A 24,738-nucleotide genomic window follows, 5' to 3' on the forward strand; every position below is an offset into this window, starting at 1 on the left:
TCAGGTGAAAGTTTAGGGGGTGTGTTAATGCAGGAAGAACAAGTCATTGCTTATGAGTCTAGGAAACTAAAAAATTACGAACAAAATTATGCACCTCATGACCTTGAACTAGCAGCCATAGTACATGCTTTACAAATGTGGAGGCATTATTTAATTGGAATACCTTTTGAGCTCCGATCCGACCATCAAAGTTTAAAATATATTTTCACCCAACAAAATCTGAATGCTAGACAAAGGAGATGGTTAGAATTTTTAGCAGATTATGAGTTTGACATAAGCTATATTAAAGATAAGGAAAACAAGGTGGCTGATGCCCTAAGCCGAAGGAGACACATCTTAGCAATGACTATGGTAAATTTCAGATTGAGAGACCAAATTTTACAACATTTAGCGCATGACAAGTTTTATACATAAATCAGCATGGCACTTATTAGAGATCTGCAGGATCCCAAGTATTCAAAATTTAACCTAGAAGAAGATGAATTGTTGAGATACTGCCACAGAATCTATGTGCCCAATCACCCTAAACTACGAAGATTAATTTTAGGTGAATATCACTGAGCCCTATATTCAGGACACCCGGGAGTAACGAAAATGTTATCTGACATAAAACCGTTATACTTTTGGAAAGGAATGAAAAGAGAAATAATTGAGTTTGTAGTGGGTTGTTTAGAGTGTCAGAGAGTGAAGGCAAAACATCAGTACCTAGCAGGATTGTTGCACCCAAATGAGGTACCTGAATGGAAGTGACAGGTAATATCCATGAACTTTGTACAAGGGTTACCTATGACCCGGAATCAACACAACACTATTTTGGTCGTAGTTGACAGATTAACTAAGGTTGCACATTTTATACTAGGGAATTTATCCGATGGAGCACCTGAGATAGCTCATAAGTTCATTAAAGAAATTTTCAGGTTACATGGGGTTCTAGAGAAAATTATTTCAGATAGGGATGCCAGGATAACTTCTAGATTTTGGCAAACATTGTTTATAGCTTTGGGCACTAAATTGAATATAAGTTCAGCCTACCATCCTAAGACAGATGGTTAGACTGAGTGTGTAAATCAAGTATTAGAGGACCTTCTAAGGGTTTATTGCATGGGTCGATAGTATCAATGGGAAACGTACTTACTTTTGGTCGAATTTGCATATAATAACTTATATCAGTCTTTAATTAAAATGGCTCATTTTGAGGCTTTGTATGGCCGTAAATGCAGAACCCCAATAAGTTGGAATCGATTAGAAGATAGGGTCATTGTCTGGCCTGAAATGCTTTAGAGATGGAAGAACAAGTACTTTGGATCTGCCAGAGGTTGAAGGAAGCAAATGACAGGCAGAAAAGTTATGCTGACACTAAAAGAACACTCAGAGAATTCACAGTAGGGGACAAGGTGTTACTAAGAGTTAAGCCTCAGAAGAGTACTATCAAGTTTGGCAAGAATGCTAAATTAGCCCCCAAATATGTGCGACCTTTCGAGGTTTTGGAGGTTGTTAATCCAGTGGCTTACAAGATTGCTTTACCACCAACCCTTGCCAGGATGCATAACGTCTTCCATGTGTCTTACCCAGAGTAACGAGAATCGCCATAAAATCGCCTGAATCGGCGATTCGGCGATTAGATTCAGCAATGGCGATTTTTTTGGAGTCGGAAATCGCCGTTGCCGATTTCTTCAGGTGAATCGCCTGAATCGCCGATTCAGGCGATTCAGGCAAAAAATCGCATGAATCGCCTAGAAAAATCGGCAGGAATCGCCCGCGGCCAATAAAGTATAGAGTTGTAAAATTTTAAAAAATTGCTTGGTTTTTTTACTTTGTTTTTGACCATTTCTCTTTGTTATAACCCTAAAGGGCCTTCTATTTATTTAACATGAGTAGAAGAGAGGAAAAGTGAGAGAGAAGAAGAGAAAAGAAAAGCCATAGGTTTCTAACCGGCAAGAAGAAAGAGCACAAAAGAGATCAGCAATCCATTTGTGGAGGCCATCAATTGCATTGGGAGCATTAGGGAGCCAATCTCAACACTCCTCAACTCATTTGCAAGAGGTAAGTGCTCTTTTTTTTTTTGCATGTTAGTGTATTATGCATTTTTTGTTAAATTTTTATAGTTTTCAAGATTTTTAGTTTAGATCTTGAATGTTCTTTATTTTTACTAAGTTGCAAACTAGGGTTTGTTGTTTTGTAGCTTTTATTAGCTTCAAACTTTGATATTTTACATATAAATTTTTATTGCAGCAGCCTTTGCTTTCATTTTTTGCAAATTCGCAATGGGTAGAAAAGATGAATGTTGGAAATATAACGAAGAGTTTCCTGGAAGAACCAAATATCAAACAAAATGTATTTTTTGTAAAGAAAAAATAACTTCTGGGGGTATTTATAGATTGAAATACCACATTGCTGCTATACCTGGACACGATGTTACAATTTGCACTCACCAAACTCCTGAGGCAAAACGCACTTGCTTAATGGCATTAGAAAAAATTGAAAAAGACAAAGCCAATAGGAAAATGCAACTTGAAGGGTTAAGGGGTATTGGCTCCCATGTTCCCGCATCCGCATCTGCAGCCGCATCCACATCTGCATCTGCATCAGCTTCTGCATCTGTAGGTTGTGTTGGAGAGGGTTCTTCTAGGCCTCCTTTTTATCCTAGTTCTTCTGCTCGTGCTGGTGCTAGTCGGTCACATACTGAGACAGAGTCCCACACCAACCTATTGCAGCCTAGAGTGCGGAAAAACAGAATGGATAGTTACTTTGTGCCCCGCACTACTCCTGGTTCCCAACCCACGCTTGAGGGCATGGGTTTGAACAAGGAAATTCATGATGCTGCCAGAAAGGAGATATGCAAATTTTGGTACTTTTGCAACATTCCATTTATTGCAGCCAGGTAATTGATTCTTTTTTCGTTGTTTTCTTTAAAGTTAAAATTAAAAGTAAAAGTAAAACTTTAATTATATTTACTTGTTTTATAATTTGAGTCTTTGACATCTAAATTTTTATTTGTGACAGGGCTCCTTATTGGCAGAACATGATAGACGCGGTTGCTATTTGTGGTCCGGGGTTTAAAGCCCCAACTGAGGCTGAGTTGAGCGGATACCTCTTGGATGAGATGGTAGAGGACATGAGGGCTGAGCTCGAGGAGAACCGAAAGGAGTGGATTGCAAAGGGTTGCACCATCATGACTGATGGTTGGACAGATAGGAGGAATAGAACACTCCTCAATTTTCTTGTATCCTGTGGAGGTAATTGATCATTCTACTTTCCTACATACATAATTGTAAATTTTGATTTGTTGAATGCTAATTTGTTGATGATCCATTTAATTTTAATATTCTAATTCGTTGTTTTGTTACTTGTAGGATATACCATGTTCATCAAATCCATTGATGCTTCCGCACATGTAAAAAATGCCACATACTTATGTGAGGCTATTGAGGAAGTCATAGCAGAGGTGGGAGAACAAAATGTGATCCAGGTGGTGACGGATAATGCAGCAAGTTATGTTGCTGCAGGTAAACTTTTAACTTTTCAAGTTTTGAAAATAAATTTATTTGAATTTTGAAATTTGAATTTCTAATTGACTTAAAATTGTTGTAGGTAAACTTTTGATGGAGAGGCACCCCACCATATTTTGGTCCCCTTGTGCGGCACATTGCATTGACCTCATGTTGGAGGAAATTGGCAAACTTGAGTTTGTCAAGTCATGTGTGGAAAGGGCAAAAAACATATGCAAATTCATTTATAATCCTTCATTTGTCCTTAGCACAATGAGGAAGTACACAGAAGGAAAAGAGTTAGCTCGCCCAGGTATCACGAGGTTTGCCTCGAATTTCATCACCTTGCAGTCCTTGTTGACATCAAGGGATGAATTGAGGAGCATGTTTGTTGGGCGGGAGTGGATTTCCTCTTCCTATGCTACGACCACTGTAGGGATAGATGTGGCGGATTGCATATTTGATGAGGATGGTTTTTGGAAACCCGCTAGAGAAATCCTGCAGGTAAATTTATTGCAATTTAACATTTAGTATTTTACTTTTACTTTAAGTTATATTATTTTATATTTAAGTTTTGACTCAAGTTTTTTGTTTTACTTTATATGTAGGTCACTGAGCCCCTTGTAGCTTTGCTACGAACTGCTGATGGGGAGAAGCCCTCTATGGGCTACATTTATGAGGGCATGGATAGGGCCAAGGAGGCCATCAGAGCCCAATATGCAGGAGTGCAGGAGAGGTATGGCCCTATTTGGGACATCATCGATAGGAGATGGCAGAATCAGCTCCATCGACCCATCCATGCAGCAGCTTACTTTCTGAATCCGGCATATCGTTTCCGTCCTGAGTTCAAGGCGGATGCGGAGGTTCTCACTGGCTTATACACAGTGATTCAGAGGTTGAGTAGCGATGAAGATAGCGCTGCTGCGATTGTTGAGCTAGACCAGTTCAACAATAAAGAGGGGCCACTTTTCTCTAGCAGGATGGCCATAAATGCTCAGATAACACTACAGCCAGGTAAAAATTAAATAATATATTCAATGTTCATGAATCTAGATTCTAATCTTAAAGTTGATTATGTAATTTTAGAGTTAACTTGTAATTTGTAAATGAGACTAATTGTTTCTATTTTCAATTTTTCCCTTATTGCAGATAGATGGTGGCAAATGTTTGGGGCCACAACCCCAAAACTTCAAAAAATTGCCATTCGTATTCTGAGTCAGCCAAGCAGCGCTTCTGGATGTGAGCGCAGTTGGTCCATGTTCGAGCACATCCATTCGAAGAGGAGAAACAGGTTGACAGTGCAGAAGTTGAATGATATTGTCTTTGTTCATTACAACCTCCGTCTTAGGATCAGACAGATTTTGGGCACTGACTCCTCTCCGATCATTCTAGAGGAGATTGATCCAGAATCAGAGTGGCTCACAGAGGTTGTGGATCCAGTCTTCACTGAGGAAGACCGTGTGTGGGTTGACCAGGTGGATATAGAGGCTGAGGCAGCTAGAGCACGTTCTTCAGGCATTGGTAGACGCACACGTGTACGCACAGGCACAGGCCCTAGCGACGTTCATGAGCCCATCTTACATGCGGGAGATATGGCTCGGCAGTCCTCTAGGACCTACATTAGACGCCTTGCTACTAGGCAGACTGGATACTCAGAGGCTGAGGCTGAGGCTGCAGCCGAGCTTCAGGATGATGTTGAGGATGATGATGATGACTATGAGTCTGAGGCTTGAGCTGGAGCCTTGTTTTTATATTTTGTTTACAGATATTGATACTGAATCATTGATAGACATATGTTTCAAACTTTCATGGATCTTCATCTTAGATTCTTACATACATTTATGATTTGATGTCTTATGGATCATCTTACATACATTCTATGATTTAAATCATTGTGATCATTTGATTTCTATTTACTTCAGCTAGCCTACAATTTACATTTTAGATAACATAGTTACATATGTGATGGATTTTATGTTCCATGTTTATGTATGTTAAGTTTTAACTTCTATTTGATGATGTTATAGTGTGTTTAAGTTATATTCAATAAAGGGTGCATGAAATAAGTTTTAAATTGTTAAAATCTTTAAATTTAAAGGGTTTTTTCAAATTTGCCGATTCATTGCCGATTCATTGCCGATTCATTGCCGATTCACGATTCGATTCGGCCTTGCCGATTCCGATCCGATTCCGATTCTTGTTACTTTGGTCTTACCTTATGTTAGTCACCATGAGCACATGATTGATTGGAAATTGTTGTAGGTGCAAGAGCCAGGAGGGGTAGAGGTAAAACCACTCAGAATACTCGAGGTACATAAGCTGTGCTTACGAAATTGAGAGGTAACTCAGTGCAAGGTCTAGTGGGACTAGTATACAGAAGATAATGCCACCTGGGAAGATTACCATGATATTATTCAGAAATATCCCTATCTTTTCACAGATTTTGAAAACTGAATATTTCATTTCCCTTATTTCCCTTATTTATTTTTTGATCAGTAAACGGCTGTGGCCATGATTAATTTTTATTAATTAAAACATTTCCTTTATTTTTAACCGTTTAAGTACAATTTGATATTAGTTTCATCGTGGACGATGAAAAACCTAAGGGGGTGGGTATGTTACATCCCAATTTTTGCCCTAAAATTTTAAATTGATTATAGCCGTTGAACCAAATTATTTCTTCATGTTCATGTGAAATTGAATTAGTTTATTATAGCCATTGTTATATCATGTTAGTTATAGCCATTGCTTAATTCTTCATGTTCATGCGAAATTGAATTAGTTAATTATAGCTGTTGTATCGATTTAATTATCATATGAAATTAAGTTAGTTAATTCTAGCCGTTGTATCAATTTATTCATGATCATGGGAAACAAAGACAGTTAATTGTAGCTGTTGTATATATATATGATGAACAAGTTAGTTATTATGATATTGATAAAATTCCTAACGATCACTTGATGATTTAAATTAACAATTTATAAATCTTGAATTGATGTCTTGGCAAGAATGTTGTTTGAATAATTACAAGATGAAGACCAGAGAGAGAGGGGAAGCATTGCAAAACAAGGTCATCGGAAGGGGATGGTCATATGGTTCAGTCATCAGAAGCAATAGGTTTGACCTTAGACCATCTTGGCAAGGTTATTAGGACTTGGCAACATATTTCATGGTGGAACTACATGAGCTAAAAGTAAAAATTTTAATAAAACAATGCAAAATAAACATAAGTTCTTACTTTTAAGAAATTATCAAATAATAACATTATTTAAATATTATTTTATTCTCTCAACTATGATCATAGGTAAATAATAATAAAGTGGCATCATTACATTAAAAACATTAATCCAACAATGCCACCTTACCATTAAGTACATATAAACATAATCAAGGAAATAAAACAAATATAAATAATATTAATTATTTAAAACTTTTCATCTTTTTTCCTTCTCAACTTTCCTTCCTTTCTCTTTTTTCTTCTAGGCGATTTTAGTAAAGATTTCGAATATGATCTTTGTAACTATTGTAAGGTCAAGTTCAAGTTTATAATATGAACCTTCAAACGTATTTTGGGCATTCACCCTTGCCTTTAGCATTTTCTTTTATGCACTCCTGGTCTGATTTTCATTTCCCCGAGTTTCGAATTCTAGAAACAGTATTATTGTGCCAACAGAACCTTGTTTTGAATTTCCATTTGAATTGACTCAAACCATTATCATTCACCGTGGATCTCAGAGCAAGAAAGGCGGAGTTAGTCAAGCGTCGGCCCCTTCTTAGACTGCAGTGACAAAGAGTCATGTAAGGATTTACTTGTATTACTTTCCATTACCAATATGAATGCTGAGGCAGCCGTAGGAACTAAACCAATACATATATATAATCATTGTTATTGTCATTTGCAAGTATGTTGTTTTCCTTCATGTGTTAGAGATTACGAGCTGTGAATGAAGCCAAACGTTTTCCATTTTCAAATTGCCTTTTTATTAATAGTGATGTAAGACAATGATAGAAGCCAGCTATAATCCTTTCAAGTTCATTATAACCTTCTAAAGAATTAGTCGACTACCATAGTAATAATCTTATTTAATTCTATTATTCGTTATAATATCCGAATAAGCAACTTTCTGAATTTTCCTTGAAAGGCTATCTTCTTTGATAACATTTATTATGCAATTTGATATAATGTTTGATAACTGAGATAAGATAATAAAATGGAACACCAAGGAGTTCACCAGGCTAAAAGCTAGAATATGGTGAAGAATGTGCGAAGCATATTAGTAGGGTTAATTTGAGGACACCAAGGAATCACTGGCTTGATGGCCTGATTATGGTGAGGAGGTGTAGAGGAACCTGTGAAAACAAGAATGATATTAGAATCAAATAAATAATAAATTAATTAATGCATTAGCTCATGCAAGTTCCACATGTGAAATAAGTTGTCAAGCTGAGTGGTGGAGATTGGATTGTAAACCCACATATTGAAATCCTTGGCCAGGGTGGAATTAGGCAGACTTGCCAGAACAATTGATCATGTTGTTGTTCAGACGCTTCAGTTATTTTATTGAATAATTGTTGGGACCTCAACCCACTTGGATACTCTGATGGCTAGATCAATGAATGTCCCAAGCCCGACCTCGGGGTAGGGAGGGCCATTTTATTAAATTAGAATCTGTGGGGATAAGTAATGGTCCGCGGCTAGGAGGTTAAGTGTATGTCAATGCTTCTCCTCTCACCAAAGCTAGAGCTTGGACAACCATTAAAGGAAACTTCACAAGATAAACCTTATGTTCTTTAACCTCTGTATGTTAGTTAATGCTTATCAAGTTGAAGATCTTTTCTTTAAAATTAGTTGTTACAGTTACGAATATTTCAGTTTCGAATTCCTTGCAAGAATGTTGTTATATATATTCTGCTGAAACCTAGAAGTAGTTGAATGATTACATTTGATATTTACTTTCAGCTGATTAAATGATTTAATTTCAATTTGTGTTCTTGGAAAATTTCAGCATTGTAATTAGATTTATTTTAGTTTGTATAGCAGTTGGAAATCTTAGTCATGTGAATAAGTGTTGGAAATCAGTTAGTTTAAGACTGAAATTAGTTAGTAAAAATCCGTATGTTACATCTGTCGTAAGGTCCTGATGATCTGCCATTCTACCAATAGGGTTATTTCACCTTCTCCTTTAAGTATAAACTTGTATTCACTTCCAAAGGCTGGCAAAATCAAAAGCTTTGATACCAGTGTGATGTTTCATTTGTTGTGTATGCCTGATAACCTGTTACCAACCCTAAATGATCATACAAAAGGGTTATAGAAAGGTTGTACAGAAGGAAGTATGGGCTTGAAGTGTTGCATGGTGAGCAGAAGATGTGAACAGAGCTGTACGGATGGTATAAGGGAAGCCATACAGTGTTCCAATATAGGTCGTATGGTGTTGAGAAGTCTGTACAGGATGGCAAGAATGACCATATGATGGCAAGGAGAAGGCCTTACGGTGGTCCAACTGGCCATATGGTGTAGGTGGGTTCGATGATGTATGGCAATGGGAGAATGCACTAGGCCATACGGTAGGGTAGGACAGCTAGAGATGGATGAAAGGAGGTAGTCTTAGGGGTTCGTATGGTGGTTGAGTGTCAGTATAGAGGAAGTCCAGTTGTGTGGATGGTGTCGGATGAGGTGTACGGTGATAGTGGTAATATAGTACGGCTAGGTGAATGTAGAGAACTTCGACAACGTAATTTGTAATGCAAATGAAATATACTAAACACGAATAACTTACAAAAAACCAAAGACCAAATAGATAGAGACCAAATAGGTACACACTTGTGCCAAATAATAATGATATTCCACATACAAATGATGCTCCAATTCGCCAAATCCGAATCAAAAGTACATAGATGAAATAGGGTGAGGAGTGAATCTCACCGAAGCTGCATGAGCCAAATAGGGAAGGTCTTTCACTTCCAAAATGGGGAACAACAAAGAACTCCAACCGGAATTCGCAGTATGGAGAAAATAATCGAAATCACATGCTAACTACTACCTACAAGCCATGCTTAATTATCGTCGAGGAAACCTTTTCGAGGGTGTACAAAGATAGCCGACAACCACACTTACCTACAGAAACAATTAAATTAAAAATGGGTTGGAGATATATTAAATCAATCAGCCCATTAACAAGGTTTAATTAAATACATTTATTTTATCACGGGGACATGACAACAACAACATACTATTATTGTTTCAATTCTGAGTTTTGACTTTGATACTTTGAGTTTTTTCATTTTGAGACTTCTGACATTAGACAATACATTGATGCAATGGCATATGATATGATAGTTTTCATTTTGTTGAAACTTGCAGCCTTTGGGCCTTTTTATTCTAGATTCAATGAATTATATCTATGAGTATGAAATTATGAATGTATGAAATTGAAATTTTTACTCTCATTTTAAGTCTCAACTCAATTGCTGGGTTCTATGGTGAATGATTTTAGATTTATCAATGTTCTATGAATATATTTGAGTTCTCCGATTTCCTTACATACTTTAAAATCTTCCTATTTTTTATAGTTGTCCCTGCCTTTCCCTGTTCGGGGAAATAAACTTCATTCTGGAAACCCGTTTCCTCGCCCACTTCCCCCCCTCTCAAAAACTCAGGGTAACTTAGTGATGTTGTCTTTGTTATACATTTCTGTAATATTTGAGATCAATGACATTTTGCTCTAACAGTGTGCTATTTCTAGGCAATTTTAACATATTTTTGAGGTTCACATTGCTAAGCCAGATTATGTGAAGTTGTCAGGACATAGTTTTGAATTACATTATGGCAACATTATAGGAACTACAATTCTGAGCAGAATCACAGACTATTACTTCGAATTCCAAATTTTTTTTGAATAAGATTGTTGCTATGAAGTTTATATTGTATCGGACCCAACTTCCAACTTACACCAGTTTAAATAATGAGAATGGTAGTTGCACCATATTGTTTTCAGCAGTTTTTAAAGTTGGCATGTGATGAATTTAAGATATTAGATGTTTCTTATCACATGCGATTAATTTAAGATATTTTCTCTTTCTTATCATAGCTAAAATATTTTGAATAATTTTTTTACTGCCAATGGTTTTCTAAAGTGTAATTTCAACCTCAAAACTTTGTAAGTTTATAGGATGGACGAGTTAATGCATTTTATTCAACTCCATCAATTTACACTGATGCAAAGCACACTGCAAATGAAGCCTGGCCTCTCAAAGTTGACGATTACTTCCCGTGAGTGGAAGCATTTGTTTTCAAGGAGACATTTGATTTGATGTCGTGATTGCTCGAGTTCTCTTTACCTCTGTGACTGTATATTAATGGAAATGTACAGGTATGCAGACAATGAAAATGCCTATTGGACAGGATATTTCACAAGCAGGCCAGCGCTTAAGGGATATGTTCGCTACCTGAGTGGTTATTATCTGGTATGTTTTAATAGAACTATTGTCTGTCTGTTTGAACGAGTTTTTATGCTAAAAAAATACAGTAGAGTGTGCAAAAAATAGTAATCAGGGCATGGTCTATATGAACAGGCAGCACGACAGCTTGAATTCCTAGTTGGCAGAAAAAGTGGGGGCCCAAATACAGATTTTCTCGGTGATGCTTTGGCAATTGCACAACATCATGATGCAGTTACTGGCACTGAAAAACAACATACTGCAAATGACTATGCTAAACGTCTTGCAATTGGAGCTTCTCAGGTTTGGCTCATGCCAGGGATCATTTTATTTCGTTCTGTATAATTATGTCACGTTCTTTAATGATAAAAGGAGGGCATGCCATGTTATATGAATATTTCACACATTGAATCTTATGCTTGAATGAGATTCAAAAGAAATTGTTACATTACAGGCAGAAGAGGTAGTGGGTTTAGCTCTCTCATGCTTGACAAGCTCAGAACCTTCTGGATGTCCAAACATATCAACAAGGTTTGAACAGGTACAAAGATCTAATACAACTCTTACTATTTGAATTAGGTGGTACTGCCTACTCCCTACAATACCTCTTTTTTGTTTTTGAGCGTCATTTCTTATAAAAGTAAGCAGTTGGGATTAGCTTAATTTTGTAGTCATACTACTGTATCATTCACATTCAATCCAATATGTTCCAAGTTTTCTTGAATCTTTACTAATGAAACAAAGAAACAGGCTATTAGCATAAGTTTTTAGTGTGTTTGTTTCCTTGCCATTCATCCCTTCACATTTCAGCTGTGTTTTCTCTTACATGCTTACTGCGAAATACCTTTTACATTCCACAATGTAGAGTTCATTTTATATTTCCCAATTACACTGTCTTGGATTTTGGGAGCTATGAAAACTAAGTGGAGATGCAGACAATCATTCCAAATTTCCAAACTTTATTAACATGGTAAAATAACTAAATCTTTAGAGGAATTTGGTGACCACAAAGTTCATAATGGTTTTGATTTTGAAAAGTACCATGCAATTAGTCTTATAGAATATGAATATCTGAACCTTAAGTCGGGCACATTTAACTTTTTTTACAATAGAATTTTTGGATTTAGGATATACAAGCTACAAGATGCAAATCCTGCACATGTTGTTTTTCCAAAATTATTACCTCTGGATGCAGAAAAAATGATGTGAACCTAAGAACAATCCATATTTTAGGAACTACAGACTACATCCTTCATAGCAATCATTCAACAACTGAAATTCTCAACATGCATACTAACATATATGGTTTTAATTGAAAAATTTGCTAGTTGGTTGATTTGTGTTTCATCTTAGCGTATAGCAACTTGTTAATTTCTAGGATCACTGCAAATGTACTAACAATTGCCATTGTATTGATTGTGTTCCAAATGCAAATGAAAGCTTATGAATATGAGAGGAGGAAACATTTCTCATGAAAAGACATGTCTCTACAGTTAAACATCACTAATTAATATTAATATAATAGTAATATAAATAACCATAAATGTAACTCATTTTATGCATATATGTAATATATATATATATATATATTTATTTATTTATTTATAAGATATTTATCTTAAAGATGATCTACCATTAACAAGGTATCTCATGTTAAGATCAATCCGACAAAAGCTACAGCCTTAACACTCCCTCTTAGCTAGGGAGGATTTATAGAACACATTATGCTCTCAATAATATGTAGAGATATCATATCAGTATGATATTCAATTCACTATGAGGCTAAATTTCTTATCTTTCATAACACAATTGAAGCAATTTCCATAACTTTAAAACACCACTTTAAGTGTGGTCTATAGTAGTAACTATTCATGGTGTCCAACAAGATTTGGCCCAAAGAACCATAACAAGTTGGTTATCATGGTGTTTGGCAAAATTCGACCTAAAGAACCATGATAACAGGGCTACCATTTTTAAGATTGCCACCTTACAATGGTTACCTTCTGTCTGTTAGTTATCATGATTTCCAGCACTTTGGGACAACAATTTAATGAACTCTATCATGATAACAGGTCTACCATTTGTAAGATTGTCATCTTATAATGGTTACCTTCTATTTATATATGTCAATGAAAGATCATCACCTTTCATTACATATCATATGCGAAATAGTAACCACCATGAACCCAGTCAGAGGGTTGTACAAAGGCTTTCACCTTAATTTTCTTCCACAGAGAAGAATGCATTACAAGGAGCTTGACTTAGAACTTCTCCTCATAAAGAAGATATCATTCACAAAGGATTGTACCTCAAAAAATTCTCCCTCTGAACAATGATCCTAGGAAGTCAGGTGCAATAGTTACTCCCTTAGAGACTCTCTTCCTCAAGGATTCTTGTCAGACTCACTTTGAATCTGATATCTAATTTTCTGGTGATAAGTCATCACTTCCTCATGATATACGTAGGAGTGGGCCCATCAAAATCATGCAGTTACGGACATGTATTTCTAGACTCCCTCTGAGTACCAAACTTCTAAGCTCCTATGTTGCCTTAGAAGAAGTGTCATACTCCCTCTTAATGTAGAAGAATCTCATAATCTCAATCTTTAGAGATGTTTGCTTCAAGAGCCTCACTTTATCCATCTTGATCATCAGGGTCTTTGGAGCAACTATCATTAGATTGAGTCTACACATTATTTGGTAGCAAATGTAAAGTACCAACCTTATTTTCATGTAAGAATATCTTTAAAAATAAAGGAAAATATCAAAGCAAACAACCCTTATAGTATGTATAGAATTACAAATAAGAGAGACAAAAAATAGTAGATAAATGTAAAAGATAAGAATACTTATTTGCAGATGAAGATTCAGAAATTGTCTTTTTTAGATTATTTGAGAATGGTCAAGTGGGAAAGGAACATTGACTATTATTCCCCCCTCACAATGTAAAATTTCCATTCATTCTTATATTGTTGAACAATTTTGTATCAAATATGACAACTCTTTTCTAAGTTCCAATTTGCTCTTTTTGTTCATCGAAGGTCCAAACATTCATTTAGCTTAATAGTAGAAGTGAACATGTCCTTCCATTTTCTCAAACTCGTCCACAATATGCCAATATCTTGATTGAGTATGATTGTGCCATAAGTATGAATCTACAACTCATATGTCGAGTTTCATTCATCAAAGAGAGACTTGTAGATGGTTCAAATAAGTTCTTATAACTCAAATTTCCTTTGTTCATGCAAAAGTATTTGTTTGATCTTTTGATTGAAACCTATAGTATGCACACCTTGCAATTTGTGTATTCTAAATTTATATCATTAGTGAATCTATCACAATGTGGTTTACTCCTTTTGAATAAATATGATCAAGATCACCAAAGGTTGACTGAATCACATCCTCTATATGCTCCCTCTCTTTTAAGGTTGCTTCAAATGTCAACCTCCCTCTGAATTTCAATCGTTCTCTTCCTATAATAACATTCTCAAAGAAAAGATCAAGGCACATAGCTTTTAGCATGTAGAGAGATAAGAGAAAGACTACAAGAAATGAATAAAGGTAATTCTCAAGACATAATAATAAAAAATACTTATCTCAATATTTTGGAACAATTAATCAATGACATCCTTCACGATGTAAGACCTTTCTATATGTATGTGATGGTCTTATTTCTCCTAACATTTGCTCACTACTCATTCTCATTTTCTCTTTAATCACCATAGATGGATATACTTCAGAATTTAAACTCGATATATATATATATATATGCACAACTTCCCTTTCTTAATTTTTAAATATCTTATTAATTTATCATGTTTAGTCTTTCTTCATGCTAGTCAATATAAATCATCAATGTCTCGACCAACTTATGAATCGTGTCAATTTAACTTAGAGATTGAGATATAACATATTGTGGTAATGATTAATATTTATTGTTCCCACCTTTTGTCTCTAATGAATTGTCAAACTCTCTCTTTTTCTTATAAAAACATCCTCGGAGGAAAAGATCAAGGCACATAGCTCTTGTAGTACGTATTGAAATACATAAATAATTTTACATTATGATAATATCATTCCAATAAAATATAGATAATATCTTATCTAAATATATGCTTTGATCATATATGCATATTTTAATCCTCAATATATATTTTAATCTATATTTTAAACATTTTATTTTGTATCTACTATCACGCTATCTAATGTCTAATATCATTATTGTTTATAATATTATCATTAACCTAACCTCAATATCTATATATACTTACTATATTAAATAATATATCTCATAAACAATTAGGAGAAAAGGGAATTTAAAATAATATAACTCTTATACCTATCTTTTCATTGGGTTGGTACCCAAATCCTTACTCTTTTGTTGCTGTTGTAATGTCCCCTTTTTAGCATTCATAGCATGATGTTGTCGTTAGCCTATTTCCCCACGGTCCCGTAGGCTAACCAGGACATTAAAGGGACTTAGAGACCAATTGGCTTAGATAGTTTCAATTGCAGGTCTTTCTGAGGGGTTTTGAGACAACTTTGGGCATACTTACTATTTATAGTAAGTCATCTTGGATATGGTCGGACATCCAGTGGCAGCGGTATGTTGATGGTACTTGTTTAAAATCGACAAGAAGACTTGTTTATCATTAATAAGATTTGTTATGCATTGATAAAGCTATTTTATAAAGTTAAATTTAAATATTTAACTTTATTAATGCATAGACTATAGTTTGTGGGAAATATTTAAATTAAAAGAGTCCCCTTTATTTTATAATACATTGGAGACATAAGTTACATAAAGGGAGTTATCTTTTATCTCACATTGATAAAATGAAAGATGGAGCTCTTGTGAGAACACTATAAAAGAAATGGAAGAGCTTCTTTTTAGCATGCTTGAAAATATCAAAGGAATTGGGTATTATTCTGGAGATTATATTTCAATAGTTTGAAGGACGAAATCCCTTCAAGCTGGAAATCTTGATACCATTGAAAGATATGGTCTTGAGATTCAACATGGTAACAACAAGCTCCTGTCGTGCGGTACTATAGCAGCAAGTTATTGTAGCAGCCCGAATCACTGTAGCGCAGTACTGTAGCAGCAAGTTACTGTCGCAGTCCGGATCACTGTAGCTACAAGTTACTATAGCAATTTTAGAACTATTGACACTGCTGTAACCGCAATGGGTATGGACCATCATTGAACTTTATAGTTGATATAATGTGTTGAGTTTAATGAGAAGATATTTTTGTTATGGTAGTTGTAATTTCTTGATAATCTGAAACAAGAAATAAATGAATGGTCATTGTTATTAGTTGCATATGGTTCTATGTTGCCTCCTATTTGCATCTCATATGAAACACAATCTTGAGAAACCATTGATCAACATCAAGCTGAAAACTATAAGAAATTTGGTTGCAAGACAATTGTTTGACAAAATTACAGGAAGAAATAAACATTAAAAAAATAACAGAACAAGGCAGGTGGTTACAGCTGCCCAATGTGAAAGTCACTTATACATTGTGACTCATCCACCAATGGAAAGATCAGTGCCCAATAAAGTTTGTGAAGCTACGTTTGATGACTCCATTGCCTCTTTCTTCTATGTTTTGTTTTTCTTGTCTCTACATTTTGGAGTGGTGGATCCACCTTGGCTATGAGGTGTGTGAAGTTCTCTCCAACACGTTCATGGTGATGATATTGATTTCCACATTGGCATCTTAATCAACTATTTTATCTTATTTTTGGACTGTTGGCCCTACTTGCACTATGTTCATGCCACATGAATGGATCAAGCTTTTAACACTTGTTAAATTCCTTGTTCTCTGCCTTGATTATTAACGACATTCTTTAATGAATGTTATTGGTACTAGTCACCAGCCACTACATAATTTCTGATATTGCTCTCTATAATGTAATGTTGCCAGAAAACTTATCAAGTGTGATGCTTCTACTTGTAGTATCTTATAATTAGTTTTCTTATATCGCCTTTATTTGCTTGATGCTAGACTTTACTTGTCTTATTGAGTGTTTGACCATTACGTTATGCTACTCCCCAACCTGTATGTTAATGCTTAGCAGAAGGAGACAAGGTAGCTATCTAATAATGTGAACACAGTGAGCTCTTCTAATCTCTAATTCCCCAATATTCTTCCCTATTTATCCTTGATATGATCAATCCAGTAGACGCCTATACAGAGTTACTGTTAGTGTATGAACTGAAATCATTGTTCAATGTTGACCTGCTGCACTTAAACAATCTCAATAATATAAGGCCCTCAATATATGTTCTGCTAAATGTACGTTATCCTCTGCATATTGTCTTAGAAGATAAAAGGTATGGACTCCTTTGATAAATGGTTCTCTGCAATGGCCATGGTCTTTGTATGTGTTAAATGATCGATCTCTGTGTCCTTGTATTTCTCCCCTTGATTAATATGACTCAAGCCATATATTTCTTATATCAACCATCACCTATGCTTTAACAAACTGTAACGTTGATTCTAATCTCTTTCTTTGTAATTTGATTCTTTTATCCTTACAAAATTTAATGTACTGATATATATTCTTAATTCCCTATGTTGATAAGAGGCAATATATAATCGTTGGCTTTGAATGGGTATCAACCTGGTTTGGTCGTAGTTTAATATTCTTCCCCTTATATGGTGCAAATGGTCTGCCTTCAACTATTCTCATCTGTATTTCTCTTGATTACTGCAATGTATAGTTACTGCCAGGATATAGATGTGTCTCACTCTGCTAGATCCCCTTTTACTAAAAAATTGGACACAGCCACAACTCTCTTACTGCCAATGAACACTACCACGCAATCACCTTAAATTTCTTCTTTGTTGATAAGTATATTATGCTCTTATGGTCATCCATCTTCCGTGTGTTGGCTTAGTGTAGTCTGCCAAAAAACTAATTGTTGCTCTTTCCCATATGTTTTACAGGGGTATATTCCTTACTTTTCTCCATGGGTCATTAATGCATTTGCAGCCTGCTCTGATACCATGATAATTTTTAGGATCACTGCAAATGTACTAACAATTGCCATTGTATTGATTGTGTTCCAAATGCAAATGAAGGCTTATGAATATGAGAGGAGGAAACATGTCTCATGAAGAGACATGTCTCTACGGTTAAACATCACTAGTTAACATATTAATATAAGAGTAATATAAATAACCATATATGTAACTCATCTTAAGCATATATGTAATATTAATATGTTAATCATATATGTAATATATTATTATATAATAATATACAATATATATTATACATTATAATGTATAATATATATTATATATATTATATTACATATATAAGATATTTATCTTAAAGATGATTTACCATCAACAAGGTATTTCATGTTAAAATCAATCCGACAGAAGCTACAACCTTAACACAAATAAGTAGGGATGAAAAAGGGAAGGGAATTTTCTTCAGTCTCAAATCCAGCCTGCGAACTACTTTTGAAATAGAAAAGTGCATTTAGATGAGCCATTTGACAACAAATATCACAATGAAATTGATTCAGACAAAAATTGGCATGTGTTTTTATATGAATTTATCTCCAAGATCATTCCAAAGAACAATAATGATATTCCTTATTTTTCTATAAGAGGCTTGGGGACCTTGAGGGATTAACATTTGAGGTGCGTGAACAATAACAAGAGAAACAATCAAAATTTAGAGGTAGAAATCTCTTTCCTATCAAAAGATGATTGAATGGTCTACTTGCCACTTAAAATAAAAATTTAAGCAAATGATCAAGAATTCTCTTCTTAATATCACCAAAAATAATTGAAGGTATGCTAGGTTTACCTTAACTCGAACTCAGAAAAGATGCATTCTATCACATAAAAGATGCATTTGGTCAGAAATGAAAAACAGATTACTGTATCTCATTAATCATCGTTAGTATTATTTTCAAAATATTTTTTCTTAATTTATGTTGGCATAATTTAAAAAAATCCTAACTTATCTTGTATTATTGTTTACCATTTTTTCTAATTTAACATTTTACTTTATTCTTTGGATATGCATTTGCAAAATCTAAGCACATCTAGCCTCACTTTTTACTGTCAACTTTGTAGATATTCCATGACATTAGAATCATACAACTATTGTAATACTTTTTGGGAGGTTCATATGCTATTTATAACATTTAGCCTGAAATTCACAGTGTAGAAGCCTAAATATCAGCATTTGCCCTCCAACAGAAACAGAACTCCCACTGGGCAAGGTCCTGGTAAGATGACCCCTTTATTATTTTTATTGGAGAGTGAAGTTAATGTAATATTTTAAATTACTCTTTGAGATCAAACCAGATTATTCTAGGAATATGCATTGCAAACAGTAAATAAAGAACATCTTCATTTTTTATTGTGTATAAGTGATTCACATTGATCTTTATATTAGGTTGTGGTGATATACAATCCTCTTGGTTGGGAGCGAGAGCAAATTGTCAAAGTGCCTGTATGTTTTTCTTTCAACTTAAGTATTTACAGTGTTACACTTTCTATTAATGTACAGTTGCCCTTTTTGGGACTTAATAAGTCAATCCTAACTCTATATAGAATTAAGCTTGGTGATTCATTATTCTCATGGTGGTGGTTTTTTTCACAAATTTAATGATATTTCTAGGCTTATCATTGTGAAGTTTAGACGTTACAGGGTTCTACATATTCAAGTTTACCCTGATCCTGTAGTCCCTTTCTCCAGGCACTATTGAGTCAAACCAACTTCAACTCAAGAATAATTAATTTCATTAATTTTGTGTTTTTCATTGCTTCTGTCAGTTGCATGCTTGTTTGAGAACCTATCACCTTTTTTTAAGTGTAGAAACAACTGCTTTTATTTTGCTTATAAATCTGTAATTTTTAAAGAGAAGCTATATTGTAGAATGAATAGTATCTAAAATGGGGATTTTTTTACCAAATTAGAAGGCACATATGTCATGAAAAACACCTACACTATTTCTAGTTCCATTTTTATAATGACTCAAGATTGATAATTTTTTTTTGAAGAAATATTCATATAACATGGCATGTCTTCCTTTTATGTATGGTACAAATTGCAGATAAGGATGTTTCGATTCTTTCATCTTTCCATGGGTTTCAATACTTGTGTACAATTTCTTAGTTAGTAAATCACAACACTGAATTTTTATTATTCTTATGTTACAATCTAATTAATATGCATGTTTGCTGATATAATACATCTTTTCACAAGATGTCAACTACCAACACAAACACCAATGTAATGTGTATCTAGAAAAAGGTGCAATGACAAACTAATGAGGAAATTATGTAATAAAATTTAGAAGCAAAGATTTTATCTGTAAAGGAAGGAATTTGAAAAGCACTCAACCCTTTCTTAGAAAGATAAGAAAAGATACATCAAATAAACTCAGTAAGCATCACAAAGACAGCAACAATGAACAGATAGCACCGAGACTGTAAACACAGAGAAATGATAGGCAACTTGAAAGAAGGACAGGCATTAAATTTCACCAGCATTGGTGCCTTTCGCTTGCCTCTACTAGGTATATAAACTGGAATGGAAGACACTATTGAAGACTGCGTAGCCTTCGATGAATGGGAGCCGTGCCCTTGGCTATTGACAAACAGGGAGTGGGAGGCAAAGCAGGCTGCGAAACAGGTGTAGGAAAAGGGGCAGAAATAAATGTGGGAGGGGCCAAAGAAGCTACAGATTGAACTGATTTCTGAGTTAATTCCTGGGGTTTATATTTTTTTAATATGCTTTATGTAAGCAATCCTCACGGGCAAGCAAGGGTTGTACTGGAGCAGGCCAAAAGTGATCATGGATAAAGTAACAATACAACACCAATGGCTACTACCTAGTATCCTAGATAGTGTGCATGGTGCCCTCATGGGAAAATTTGGAACAGTTATGAACCACAAGGGAGGTTGACGAAATAGAAACTAGAAACAAAATGCCTAGCTTCAGACAAAATAGGTCCAACTTGGGAATGACAACAAATGTAGTTGAAACCACCTTGGCTTCCACAAGTACTGTCAAGGTGGTGGAACTCACAGGGGGAATATAAAGGCTGTTATGTGTGTAGATGGTAGCACGACACTCATCATATCTCACTTGATGTAATCCATTAACAAAGAGGATCGATCTCTTGGATGATATAAATCGAATCATAATGTAGGATCAACCATAATGCCTTTGGTGACATTACCATTGATCTTAGTAGGGATGTTCAAAGGAGAAGGCTCTCTATCATATGGTAAGGTCAGAGGTGTGAATGATATGTCTCCGGCTTAGAGACAAGATTGGATTGATGGAGACCATGTTAATGTATGGACAATCACTTGAAGGAGAGGGTGACACAAAGATGAAATTTGATGAATGTGATGGAAAAGGTTTAGTATAAATTTTTGAAGCTCATTGGTCATCTTGTCCACAGACTTATTAGATTACTACTTATCTCCAACTTGGATAGCATTGCCATCTATATGGTCCTAGACGATATGTTGTAAATGCATTCATCGTTCAATAGCATGCCCAGGCACATGGTGATATCAACAGAACTTTGAACCATCATACTAATGAGGGTATGGTTTCTTATCTGGAAGAGGTCTAATCTTAAGGAGGGACACTAGGTTGTCTTTCATTGACTTTTAGTATACTAAAAAAGGAACTGGATAACTAAATGAATATCTAATTTCTTTGATGCTCAAAATATTTTTTCTCTATGTCTTGAGGAACTGTGATTACATTAGACATAACTTTATCTTTCTGGGACCCACCTAAAGAGGAGTCACCTCCAAAGGCATCAATGTGAGAATTCAAAGGAAAGTCTCCAAATTGAGCCATTATATGCCCATAACCAAAGAGTGTTAAGAAGATGGGTGAACTTTGGATATTTGTTCAAGGAAAGTCTTTCTCAATATTGGCTACAAATTGCAAATGAAGATTCTTTGAAGATCACCATCATGCAAGGCAAAAGGAACCTTTGTAGATGTAGGTTGATATTTGGAGATAAAATCTTGTTATTTCCCATTTGGGTTTTGTTTACAATAAACGGGGTCAACAATGGTAACCTTTTTTTCAATGTTAGCTTGGAACTATTTGAGAAATGCATCGGTTAGTTGGGAAAATGTTTGAATAGTTTGGTAGGTGTACCATTCCATTTTAGTCTCCTTAAGAGATCGAGAGAATAGTCGAGCAGGTCATAGTCAAGATTATGACAATCACTACATAAAGTGAGAAAATAATTAATGTGCATATGTGGATCCCCATCACTATTGTACAAATCAAATTTGGGGCATTTTCCCTTTGGAAAAGGCTTGTGATAAAATTGGAAAAGGTGAACAGACTACTACAATAATATGGTAGGAGAGAAGATTGGTTAGCAGTTGCTGAGAGATTATTAAGTTGTTGCTAAAGTTTTCCTGTGTTTTTCAATATAGTGTTGATGACACATCAAGGTAATTAGGTGTACGCGTAGGTGGATTATTCATACCAATAGAGGCATGAGTGTTAAAGGAGCTACTATTATTGGTGTTAGGACCAACAATGGTACTAACATCAACACCAACACCAGTGCCAACACTAGTGTAGTGGCCTCGTGTGATCGCAATTCACTTGTTCCCAATGTCCAACACTGAAAACTCCAACAACCAATTCATATGGTGGTGTTAGAGTTGGGGATGATGTACGACAAAATCTAGGCCATATGGCTCTTTGAGTGCTGGAGGAGTTTGTATAGTGATGGAGGTCGCATGGTGATGGCAACCTATATTGAGGTCCATACGGTAGGGATGTACGATCAGCAAAAACACGTATGGTGATGGGGGATGAACATGTAGTGAAAGTAGATGGTTGTACAATGCTAGAGAGGGTCGTACGATGGAGCAGAAAGGATAACATACAATGGAGTGAAAAGGACAGCGAATGATGGGGTGGTGGATGTGTGTTGGGTGTACAATGAGAAAAGTGGGCAGCTTTTGGTGGGATGAGAGAATGTTGGAGGGTGTACAAACTAGTAGACAGAATCATTAGAATTTTGTTCTTCTACTTTAGTATGTGAAAATGATAATGGATTTTATATTATTTGATAATTATTGCATAGAATAATAGAGAGATGAATACCATGAACTAAGGATGCCAAAAGTTGTATTAGTGTCAAAGACTTAAATAGATTTGTGTTTGATATATAAAGATGGCACTTTAGATTTTTTGGATCTAAAACCAAACAAGTAGGGCAAAATAGGGTGAGTGATGGATCCCATTGAAACTACGTTAGCCAAATAGGGAAGATCTCTCCTATCAAAGAGCGAAAACAACTCAGAACTCCAACTATACTTTGTAGTACAATAGGATATTTCAAGTTGCATACTTACAACAAGCTACAAGCTGGTATTAAATACCCCTTCAGAGAAATTCCTAAAGGTTTACAAAAAGATTATGGTACTGCTAACACCTACAGACAAAAAATAAAAATGGGCACGAGATACACATAAATCGATTGGGCGCCCAACTACAAAATTTGATTCTCCTATATTATTTAATAGTGGGGACATTACAGTCCTCCCAACTTGAAAACTGCTTGTCCTCAAGCAATTACAAACTAGGGTGCTCCAAATTTTCTTTGCCTCACCTAGTGGCGTCATCTATTGAAAGATCCTTCCAATGCACAAGAAACTCCTTGAAGAGGTGTGCCCTCAACTTTTATTCCCAAGTGTCAACGATCTGGACCAGCTTCAGAACTAATTTTCCTTCTTTGTTGATTAGGGGTAGATCCTTTGATACTGTGATATGCTATCCCATGACCTTCTTCAGCCAAGACAAATGAAATACATTATGGATTCAACTCCCTTTAGGTAGCTCCAATTCTTGGGTAGCTTCCCCTACCCTTTGAACCATGCGATAGGGCCCATATAAACATGGCCTCAACTTCTCTTTGCCACTTGTCTTTTAAGAAGATTATATGTAGGGCTGAAGCTGAAGGTATACCGAATTAGCACCTACAAAACTTCTCTCAATTTCGTGCCTATCTGCATGCATCTTTTGTTGGTTCTAAGCCCTTTGAAGATTTTCCTCGAGAGATCTCAAAATATCCAAACCCCCTTGTAGCCAATATTTGGCCTTCGGTGCTCGAATGCCACTCTATGCCATATCCACAAATGATGGAGGTTCATAATTGTAGAATGCTTTGATTGACGCCATCCCAATTGACATGTAGTATGTGGTATTCTAATAGTACTCACCCGAATGTACCCACTTAACCCATGCCTTCTGTTGTGCCAAGATGTAGTGTTTGAGGTAACCTTCCAAGCACCGATTCACAATCTTTGTTTCTTCATTTGTTTGTGGATGATAGGTAGTACTTGGCATGAATTCTATTCTTGCAAGCTGAAATAGTTTTGTAGAAAAGGTGTTGAGGAAGTGGCTCTTGTCGCTTACTATGTTTTAGGGAAGACCATGTAGGCAGAATACTTCATGAAAGAATATTTTTGCTACTTGTCCTATTTGATACCTAGTGGAAATAGAAAAGAAGTGAGCATACTTGGTTAACCAGTTGACCTTGATGAAGATACAATCCTTTCCTTGCACCTTAGGAAGCCCAAAAATTAAATCCATTGAGATGCTATCCCTTCTCTTTAGGAATTGGCAATGTTTGAAGCAAACCTATGTTAAGCTGTGCTCGAATTTCTTTTGTTGGTAGGTGGCACATTCCCGAACATACTATAGGATATCCACAAAAACCTTTTCCTGATTTTTTGTGGGTCTTCAAGTATCTTGGATGTTTGACCAAGGGTG

The 24,738-nt window shown here is 35.5% G+C and overlaps 2 protein-coding genes across 4 annotated transcripts in view; both read left to right on the forward strand.

Moving 5' to 3' along the window:
• LOC149555732 (alpha-mannosidase-like) overlaps nucleotides 1–24,738 on the forward strand; it is a 241,173-nt gene that overhangs the window by 85,491 nt on the left and 130,944 nt on the right. For all 3 annotated transcript variants that reach the window (XM_089829873.1, XM_089829872.1, XM_089829871.1), the window contains exons 9-14: nucleotides 10,662–10,762; nucleotides 10,863–10,956; nucleotides 11,065–11,232; nucleotides 11,384–11,470; nucleotides 19,124–19,189; nucleotides 19,360–19,416. In XM_089829873.1, coding sequence (XP_089685999.1) covers nucleotides 10,662–10,762; nucleotides 10,863–10,956; nucleotides 11,065–11,232; nucleotides 11,384–11,470; nucleotides 19,124–19,189; nucleotides 19,360–19,416 — 573 coding nt within the window. The remainder of the gene's footprint in view (nucleotides 1–10,661; nucleotides 10,763–10,862; nucleotides 10,957–11,064; nucleotides 11,233–11,383; nucleotides 11,471–19,123; nucleotides 19,190–19,359; nucleotides 19,417–24,738) is intronic.
• On the forward strand, nucleotides 1,933–4,631 carry LOC149555733 (uncharacterized). Its single transcript, XM_089829870.1, has 6 exons — nucleotides 1,933–2,043; nucleotides 2,233–2,881; nucleotides 3,004–3,236; nucleotides 3,354–3,506; nucleotides 3,592–3,992; nucleotides 4,097–4,631. Exons 2-6 carry the CDS (start codon nucleotides 2,265–2,267, stop codon nucleotides 4,511–4,513), a joined length of 1,821 nt encoding a protein of 606 aa, XP_089685996.1. The 5' UTR covers nucleotides 1,933–2,043; nucleotides 2,233–2,264; the 3' UTR covers nucleotides 4,514–4,631.

Source organism: Cupressus sempervirens, chromosome 5, assembly GCF_028749045.1.
Source record: "Cupressus sempervirens isolate cs-2001-9-10 chromosome 5, ASM2874904v1, whole genome shotgun sequence".
NCBI classification, from domain to species: domain Eukaryota; kingdom Viridiplantae; phylum Streptophyta; class Pinopsida; order Cupressales; family Cupressaceae; genus Cupressus; species Cupressus sempervirens.

Bases quoted from the DNA above. Each gene is read 5' to 3' on its own strand.
- LOC149555733 (XM_089829870.1), top strand. From the start codon at position 2,265: ATGGGTAGAAAAGATGAATGTTGGAAATATAACGAAGAGTTTCCTGGA. The intron at 3,237-3,353 runs GTAATTGATCAT...TGTTACTTGTAG, and splicing joins TTTTCTTGTATCCTGTGGAG to GATATACCATGTTCATCAAA. The intron at 3,993-4,096 runs GTAAATTTATTG...CTTTATATGTAG, and splicing joins CCGCTAGAGAAATCCTGCAG to GTCACTGAGCCCCTTGTAGC.